The sequence below is a fragment of the Condylostylus longicornis genome, unplaced genomic scaffold (assembly GCF_029603195.1).
Source record: "Condylostylus longicornis isolate FDR11 unplaced genomic scaffold, ASM2960319v2 ptg000092l, whole genome shotgun sequence".
Lineage (NCBI taxonomy): Eukaryota > Metazoa > Arthropoda > Insecta > Diptera > Dolichopodidae > Condylostylus > Condylostylus longicornis.
Window position 1 is genome coordinate 606627 of NW_026578060.1, and position 10307 is coordinate 616933.

The window sequence follows — 10307 nt, forward strand, 5'->3', positions numbered from 1 at the left end:
TTAAATAGGAAACTGCAACATTTTAAATCAATTCATATCCCTTTTATACTAAAAATTTTTTTCCAAAAAAATAATATTAAAAAAAAAAATAATAAAAATAAATTCAAAAAGAATTAAGGAGTAGATAACAGTAAAATAAAAAAAAAAAATTTTTTTATTTGTAAAAAGAAGAAGTTCCTTTGAGTTCTTATAAATATTTATGCGCAAATGTATATAAGTTTGTGTATAACAACTTCTGTATGCCAATATCTCTTATATTAATCACTTTTCCTTTATTCATATACATATACATATATATGCATTTGTTGAGTTATATAATATAGATAAAGTTAAACATGTAAGTATATGTGTATATTTATTCAAAACTTTCTCCCAGATAATTAAGCGTGCAAGTGTATGTGTATTCTTAAATGTAGGTACTTTATATTTTCAAGTTGAAGAATATTTTTTCAAAGTTAAGAATCTCTTGACTTGAACCATGATTTTTTATAAGTGAATATAAAAAAGGGAAAACTATAAGAATATAATATACGAGTAGACACAAACATATTACATACATAATATATGTATATACGAATATAATACAGTCATCTCTCGTTTAAAATTGTTTTTGGGGACCGAAAATTTACAAATTGCACCTTATATCATAATGAACGTAAAATTATTCATAGAATTAAAGCCTTGAAATTAAACCCTTGAGTTTAAACAATCAGCTCATTGTTCTGCAATGTTAACAAATATAGGTCCTTATGTTATTGAGTTAATTTCGCTGTCTATAGAGAGAAAAAAAAATTAAAAAACACGTAATAAAAACTTTTTATTTCTTAAAATAATGTTTTTTTTAAGTTTTCAATGACGCCCCTATTTTCCAGCGCTCATTACAATTGCTTACTATGCATATATGATATGATCAATCCTTCAATTAAGTAAATGTTTGCCATCGGAAAATTTTTATGTTAACTAAATTTATAAAGAGAAAACATTATAATTTTTATGTGACTTCATTGTATAAAATATTTACACGGAGTTGTCCTCTGAAATTGAAGAGCAGATATTTTGCAATCTGTGCTTTTATCTTTATCGTATGTAAGACATTTTTGAAAAAATTGCACGTATGCAACACGTTATTACGTAAAGCAAGATATTTAAGCTAAGGTATGACCTGTAGATTAATTAATGAATATTCCGTAATAAAGAACATTTTTGACATATAAACATTTATAGATTTGAATTTTTTGATTGACGTTTGAAATTTCATTCGAAAATATTGAGAAATGTTATATTAAAAATTTTTGCGACTGTCATCGTATTTTTTCACATATTGAGGTGACTTCATCCTAGAGCTCACTGTTAACAAAATAATCCATATATTATACAAATAAAAATAGTAAAAACAGTAGCAAAGAGAAAAAAAAATCGCATAAATTTATCAAACTGGTAAACGGTACCAATTTTTCTATATTTATTCAATGTATCCTTTTAACATTTTCGCAACTGTTTTTTTGTTTTTGTTGTTTTTTGGTTTGTATATTTAATTTTTATGCAATATAATAAATTTGATTGGCCGAATCAAAGGAAAATCAGGATTCTATTGTTTATTTTTATTTTATATTCATTTTTTAATAATGTTGTCTTTTGTTAGGATCTGACGTAAGACGTTCTGTATTAAAATTAAAAATTTTTGAATTAAGAACAGTTTTGAATTGATAAAACTTTATTTATAGCAACTCTTGTTCTCTATTATATTTAATACGCACAAATTATTTTAAGTAGAATTTTAACTGGAATATATTTGGTATGGCTTTTAATATTTTTGATAGGAATATTTGAATATCCTGTTGAAATAAAGCGTATTTTTTGACTAAAGTTTAATTTTCGAGATGAGCTCGAAAAATGTTCCAGATGAGCGCATGAGGACGCTCTTTTTAAATACATGTATTTCAAAAAAGCATAATAAAAAAACGCTGTGAGAACAATGTTGTTTAGTTATCAGTATATGGAAATACATTTAGAGCTCAGAAATCTCTTTCGTACGTAATTGTCGGTTCTTATAGAAAACTTTATTTCCTAACCGAATATTTTTTAATTTTTGCCTAATTAAGTACTTTACTCAATATTATGTTATACTTATTGAAACACTGACAACGTGCCGACGAGCAGATTACTTATAATACAAAATAAGGTAAGCATAATAAAGGAAACTCAAGTTCCAGAACTCTAAACATCAAAATACATAAAATTTCAAAAGAATTTAAATTACCATTTTTTCTTCCTTATTTAATATTAAGAGCAATACACGTCAAGTTCCGAATTGTAATATTATGTTGGTTAATTCTGTAGCAGTTTATGAAAATACTCAATACTGTAAAATACTAAATACTGTAGAGACAAGATCTACCAGAAATAAAAGTCCTGAGTTATTCGTTTTCAAACACGATTTGCACAGTAGCTTAAGAAAACTACATCGTACACTTAAGTAGAGGTAAACTAAAAAGATAACGTAATTTATCGCAAACAAATAAATCCATTAGAAGGAATAAAAGGAAAAATAAATTTAAAATTTTCAGTCATCACTTTAATCATTTATTGGATCATGTTAGTGGGTTTTTTATAACTTGCAAAACACTTTATAAAAATAGAATTTTTAATATAAATGTACATAAAGTTATACAAGATTGAAATAAATTTATATTTAAGTTTTTAACTTAAAAGACCCATCTAAAGACCTTAACCGCATATCGCAGCTATCTTGGAATATAGGAAATATGTGAGTCTGATTTTTTCATCTGTCATTCTATTTTATATTTGATACCTACGTCTAGATGTAGTATTCCTATCAATCTAACCAGTATACACATATATACACTTACATGTATATATTAAATTATTCAAATAAAATTCATTGATTCTTTGGTGTTTTTTTTTTTATTTTCTGCTCATCAACAAGTTGCTAATGGAAAAAGTTTTTTGTGTAGTTCATGAAGGTATGACGAAGCATCGAAAAAAAAGAAAAACATTTCATTGATACAAAATTTTCAGTGTGAGTGAGTGAGATCGAAATATCGGAAGATGGATTTCAATATACCCCCCAAGAATCCAAGGAGATTAAATTAAAATTTTCACTTTTTCCTTTTTGTATTTTATGAATGAAACCGCACAGAAACAAAATAACAAAGAGATAAAATCAATAAAACACAACAATCTTAGATATATACATACGTAAATACATAAAAAGATTCAATAATATTTAAAAGAATAACTTAAAAGGATATCAGAAGAAAGAAACAGGGAAAAAGGAAAATAAAGATGCGTGTAAGAGGTAGGTTTTATGATAATGAATTCAAATATGTCCTTTTCACGATCAATTAATTTATTAACAATTTTGTTATTGTAGGTGTACGGATAATTCCTTAGTGTTTCTGGTATTCAATTGTTTGAGTAAATTTTAATTTACTTATAGCACACACTGTTTAATTATTTAAAACAAATAAAAATTTATGATTTATAACCTATAATTATTAAAGTTAGTGTAGAAATTAACAAATTGAAAAAAATCACTACCATTATTAAAACTTACCGGTACAGGACTATTATCTAATATAATCTAATTTGACCTACTCGGGAATGATAATTATATCACTGAATAATTACAAAATATATGTTAATATTACATATTGGGAGATTTTACCCATCTCTGGTTTCCAAAAGCATGCTACTTATATTTTTACTATAAAAATTTTAACTATAAAATTTAAAGGAATATGTTGTTTAACACCAGTTACATAAAGAAATTGTCATATTTGTATATAGTCTGATTTTTGCATTTGATATAAAATTTAGAAAATTGACGCCGTTCCATTTATTATCGTGAATGCTGATGCTTTCAATTAATATCTAATGATACTTATCTAATGCTGATGTATTTAATTAAAAAAGATTCGTCATACTTTTTATTATATACTGCGTCTTTGAAGATAAGTGGCTGAAAAAATTCTCCAACAACCAAAATAATTTTTATAATTCTAATTGTTTTAAAGTAGGTTTCTGTATTATGAATAAAATTTGTGAATAGTATTGATTTTCCCAAACTATGAAAGTATATCTGTCTGGAATACGATTTTTATCAGAAAACTGAAAAAAATATGTACTCCTTTAAATTTGAAAAAGTTAAATTATTTAAAAGCAAAAAGTTTCTAGTATTTTGTGCTACAAATTAAAGCTCTTGATAATAAAAATTTTGCTATATCAGGATTATACACAACATTTAAACTTTATAATATAAATGATACAAAGAATAACAAGGATATTTAAATTTCAATATCTTTTTTCTTTGATTTTTTTAACTTTGAAGTCACATACATCTTTATGCATATTATAGTTCTTCTTATACATATATAATAATATATATTAATAATAAATGATTTTATATTAATATGCAAGGTTAAATATCAAATTTATCATATTTGAAAAAAGATCCCTATATACCGGACATGATCCCGCAAGTCATGATTCTTAAATAAAATATAAATCAAATGTTATGATTATATTTGTACATTAAAATAGTTGAGACCATATAAAAGTAATAGAATAAACTTTTGTAAATTTCTTTGGAAATATCCATAGTCCATTATTAATTAATTTTAATACATATATATATAAATTTATTTTTTAACTTCTTAAGAATTCTTAATATGTATATAAAATTTTATAAAAAATAATTATAAAACATTTTAAAGATATGATGCTGAAAGTTTTTCAACTAATTCAATATACGCCTGTTTTGCAGCATCTTTTGACATTCCTTTCTTTTCAGACCATGCACTCCATTTAGCTTTACCTTTTAAATCTAATAAACCTGGTTTTTCTGTATCATTATCACCAACAGTTGCTTGCTTAAATAATGCATAAATTTGTAATAATTCTTCATCAGTTGGTCGTTTTGTAAAAGTTTTCACTTTTTCAGCAGAAGCATTAAATTTCTAAAAAAAAAAATTAAATTTAAAATTAGATTTGTTATACAAATTCAATTAATTTATAATTAATTTTTTGAACTTTTAAATAGTTGTAAAATTAGAAATTTGATACAAATCTATGGTTACAAGCAAAAACTGTATAAGTTTAAAAGTTTTTTGTTTTTATATAAGTTTAAATTCTGTATTTAAAAATTTAATTAATATATTATCTATCAAATAATAATTCTACTTAGTTCCGATTAAGCAAAATTACTTTGGAAAGAAGTTCTAATAAAATAAATTGATGGTTAACTTTTTTTTAAAATCTGGTTGAAGTTTGAATATTTTGCAGTTTTGCTCATATATTCAATTTTGCTAAAATTTGATCAATGGTACACCTTGTTTGACTTTGAAAATATTATTTATAAAATATTAGAAAACTACAAACATATTTTGCAAATTAAATATAAACTTGGATCTTAATATAGAACAAAATATTTTTGTTTTAACTTATACAGTTTTTCCTTCCTCTAAATCACAAAAATATTTATAATTTTTATTATTATTTAATAATTAGAATTACCTCATCCAAAGACATTTTGAATTCTCTTTTAATATTAAATTACACCAAACTGAAAAAGAAATATAATACAAATTTTTAGTTAAATCTAATAAGAAACAATTTGAGTTAAAAAAAGATTTGTGAAAAATTTATAATTTTTATCATCGCACATACGAGTACTAAAACCATAAACTGCTACAACGCACCAAATTAAAAAAAAATTATACAAATTTAATCTCCAATATATCGAAAATCGCTAATGAATCACTAAAATATTTACAATCAATTCAAGAACTACAAGTATTTTAAAAAATGAATGTATCACCACTGTGCTTATAATATTCCAGATTTAAACGGAAGTTTTCCAAATATGTAAAGTTTCAATTACAAGTAAGTATGCAATTTGAATTTTAAATTTGTTTATTAACAAATAAGCGCTTGTTACTTAAATATTGACATTTTTCGTAGTGACTCTCTTTGTGTCTATGACCAATCCCACTTTTATACCACGTCTGCCAATATTATTTTCTGTTTTTTTTTTGTTACGTTATTTTTCTTTTAAATAATTTAATTTTTTTAATATTTTTAAGTGATAATATTTTTTTTTCTTTGATATTGCAGAAAAACAGGTGATCTTATTTGATTTGCAAAATTAAAGATATTTTTAAAAGTTTACTTTCAATTCATCTTTGTACCCCCCAAAGTGACATATAGATTTATAAATATATGTATGTATACAGATATGTTTATGTATCCATTATTTATTCAAATGCTATAAAAACTTTTTACTTTGGAAAAAAACAAAAAAAATGTCATACAAACGCAAAAAAAAATAAATTTAATAAAAAAAAAAAATAAAATAAAATTGAATTTAAAGTTTAAAGAAGAGAGAAGTTCAAGGTGAATTTATTTTGCACTCATTGCAAAAAAAATTTTTTTTATCCAATTTGTAGGTTAGCATGTCAATATTACAGTTGTTTTTTTTGTTTATTTGTGTTCTTGTATCAAATCTTTCGATTAAAATCGATTTTTTAATCTCATGGTAAACACTTTCTTTTTCTAAGATACGGTGAGATTTTAATTCATTTGAAATATGCAATTCCATAAGTAAAAATTGTATATTGTGTAAAATTTGGCACACGAATTCTAAAAACAGAACCAAAGCGGTGAGTGGCAATGTGGGCAGATTTCTGTTATTATCACAGAATAATAACAGAATGCCAAGATCAATTCTACAGTATTTTGCAGTTTTAATTTTTTGAAATTAAAAGTTGAAATGAATAAAATATCCAATTTCTTTTTGCAGGTCACGATGAAAATTAGAAAAGCTTAGTGTAACTATTTTATTAAATAATTTAAATCAAATTGAACATTAAATTATAAATAATTATAAAATACCTGACTTTTTAAAAATTATGAATCAAATCAAATAATTTTTATATTTTAAAATATTCCTCAACAAATACAATAATTCACAATTTTATAGAAAACCATACACTTATTTGATTCCAAACAAAAAGTTATAAATGACCGAGTTTATGGAATAAATTCTAATTCTTTTTCTTATACTGAATAAAAAATATCAACATAGTAAAAACGTTCATATAAAAATTTTTTCAACGCAACGTTCTTCTTTAACCTTCATTAATTTTGCAATCAAATGCTTAATTATTATTATTACTATTTTTTTTTTTTTACAACCACTTGTTTTACGTTTATTAAGCACCATAACCAATGAACTCAAAGTTTATGATCGTAAAGAAAAAAATATTAAATACTAAAATTAAATGAAAAATTCAAATTTTAATAGAAAAGAAAAAAAATAGAGACTTTACCTATTATTAAATATACGAAATGATATGAACTATTAGAAACTTTGAATGCGACTAAGCTCTAAAGTTAGTAAGTTAATAATAATATTATTTTATATTTATGTACATTTGTACACAACCATAGTACAGGAAATTTCAGTAAATCGCGCTAGCCAAATAAAAGAAATTTAAGAGATAAAAAAAAAAAAATGAATAATGCGATATTAAGCTGTACACGGTCTGTACTATGAGCTGATCGCAAGCAAACACAATCAAATTAATTCACAAACAAACACGTAGTCACATATAAAATGTACTTGATTTACAATTGAAACGAGGAATGTTGAAAATGATTATTTTTTATATAAAATTGTTAAAAGTTTTTGTTATTAAACCTAATTTTTTAAATTATTAAATTTTATTAAACACTTGAATAGCGCAGAAAGCTCGTAGCGGGTTTTATTAATAAGAAAGTGTGCAAGTTGTATTTTGTATATAAGAAAGTTCTTATTTAAAATTTCTAAAAAATATCTTGATTTATGTCGTACCAAAAAAGCTATTTAACATTAAATTATAAAAGAACTTGACTTATTCACAAATACAATTTCAATTGCCGAATAAGTTAAGCACATGTCAGATCTGTTTTGAAAATAATCATATAACGTAGTATTAGAAAAATTTGGAAAAAAAATTAACCTAGATAAGAATCTTCACTAAATCCCTCGTACTTATATTATCATTTTGGCCTTATCACCTCTTTCCGTGTGTTATTCCAATAATAATATTAATTTTAAATGTACATAGCGAAATAAAAATAAAAAAGCACACAATTACAGACGAACATAAGCTAAATCAATTGTTATATAATGAAAACTTAAATATGCATACCTGCTTTGAATATAAATTTTCGCGGTTTGAGAATAATATTTTCAGTTTAAAGTTTGGAATATGAAATTTGAGAAAAAAAATTTACAACTTCATATATAATAGTTTTGTTTAAAATAAAGAGAAAAAAAATTATTAGTCTTTTGAAATTATAGTAGAATTACATTAGAGTTACAATTGCATCTTAAGTTGTAGTTGTAATCAATTAATTCGTTTGTTTTAATGTAGTTGTTCTTTTGTTTTATTTTATTCTCATTTTAAAACGGGGTACAAATTACAAAACAATTATAATGTGTTGCAATATGAGGTTAATAATGTTGTGTGTTTTGTTTAATATTTTCAAAATCTATAAATATTTTAATTAAATTCATAAAGCAATAATAATTAACATGTAAATAGATTGTAATTTAATAAAAAATTCTATATCGAATACTATAAAATAAGTAGTAATTACTAGCTTATGATAAAGTTCTGAAATAATTAATTTTAACGTAAGAGATTAAACTGGTTATTCTTTCAATTTAAACATTTGGTTTTAATTTGCGAGCGTTCTATTATTTAAGATTTACTTTCATATTGCAACGCTATGCTTTTGTATATTTTCCAATTTATTTATTTAATTAAAAATTTGCTATATTAGACAACGAAAATGCTTTATTACAAATATAATATACAACTTTCTCCATAAATTCTGTGTAATCCAGTAAATTATCAAGTTTAATGGTAATAATAACTAAAAAGATAACTAAACAGATAACAAAAATAATAATTCTCCATGCAAAATACATAAAAGTGTTTAGAAGTAATAAATTTTTTATCAAAACTAACATTGAACACAGATATTGACGTACTCTTCTCCAACTCTACAGGATTGCAAATAAAAATTTTAATTAGTTTTTCTAATTATAATTGTCAGTTCATACATAAAAAGTTCTAACAATTATAAAATAATTAAAGAACAAAAGACCCATGAATGTTATTTAGCTTGAATTTTGAATTTATATTTAGTCTTTGGTTGGATAAATCGTAAATAATTTCCAAATTTGAAAATATTTTTTTGGTTTTCTCATTTCTAATCTCTTGCCTTTTCAATATTACAAATTAAATTACAAGTTTGGAATACCCATCATTCGATTGTAATTTGTAGTTAGCTCGACCAAAAAAAATAATTATGTATAATCAAAGAGTGATAACTATATTCAAATGGTTATACCTTTTTATTAACAAATTTATATTATACTTAATCGAAATGTTTGCCAATAAATAAATAAACAATTATGTTATAAATATAAAATTTCATTGCTACATGAATTACTGTAATATATTGAATGTCTGAATGACTCGTATCAAATTATCTTTATTTGAGTAAGACTAATGGGTGCATAAATTCGTGAAAACATGACCATTAAACTAGTATAATTAAAATAAAAGGTAAAATAAATAATCATAGTAAACCTTATAGGTACTAATAAAGATATGATAAAATAATAAACGTTAAGATTAATTTATTGCCTTTCCTACTTAAGTACACAGATATATTTGGACTTTTAACTTAAACACTGCATCCATATTTTCTATTTTTTACCATTCCTATTAATCTGGTCCTGGAAAAAGTTTAGCTCAAATTTAATAGTATGTCGAAAAACAAATGCATATATTATGCTACATTTGTTATATTCCGTAACTCAACAAAATATCGCATACATATTTTATTTTGCTTGCAAACCAAGGCTATTTTATCATTTAAATTTTTTTTTTTATCGTATTAAAAATATTTTTACGATTTGAAATTTTAGTGAGGTTTTGAACCATAATGCATTTGAAAAATTGTAATATTTTTAATAGTTTGTCTGTTTCATTCTCATTGTTTCAATTTAGTAAGATTTGTTTTATTCTCTACCACAAAATAGATGGCGCTCAATATACAATTTGTAATGGAAATTGTAAATTAATTTGTTCAAAACACGAACTCTTACTGCAGAATTAAAGTTTCAAAAATTTTAGACTGCAGAAACTTAATCTTATACAGTTGTCAAATAAGTGTAATAATTAATTGATTAATTACCTCATTTCAAATATATGTATTTATTTATTTAT

At 23.4% G+C, this 10307-nt stretch overlaps 1 protein-coding gene across 4 annotated transcripts; it reads right to left on the reverse strand.

Annotated features, from left to right (window-relative positions):
• Nucleotides 1-4602: 4602 nt before the first annotated feature.
• On the reverse strand, nt 4603-10297 carry LOC129613863 (acyl-CoA-binding protein homolog). 4 transcript variants are annotated; one of them, XM_055528156.1, is made up of 4 exons: nt 5840-6031; nt 5695-5781; nt 5536-5584; nt 4603-4979 (listed from the first exon to the last, which is right to left on the reverse strand). In XM_055528156.1, the coding sequence occupies exons 3-4, from the start codon at nt 5548-5550 to the stop codon at nt 4731-4733; spliced, it is 264 nt and encodes an 87-aa protein (XP_055384131.1). In that variant the 5' UTR covers nt 5551-5584; nt 5695-5781; nt 5840-6031; the 3' UTR covers nt 4603-4730. The 4 variants fall into 4 exon arrangements, with proteins under 4 accessions (XP_055384131.1, XP_055384133.1, XP_055384130.1 ...); XM_055528158.1 differs by lacking the exons at nt 5695-5781; nt 5840-6031 and adding an exon at nt 10276-10297; XM_055528155.1 differs by lacking the exons at nt 5695-5781; nt 5840-6031 and adding an exon at nt 7350-7558.
• Nucleotides 10298-10307: the final 10 nt, after the last annotated feature.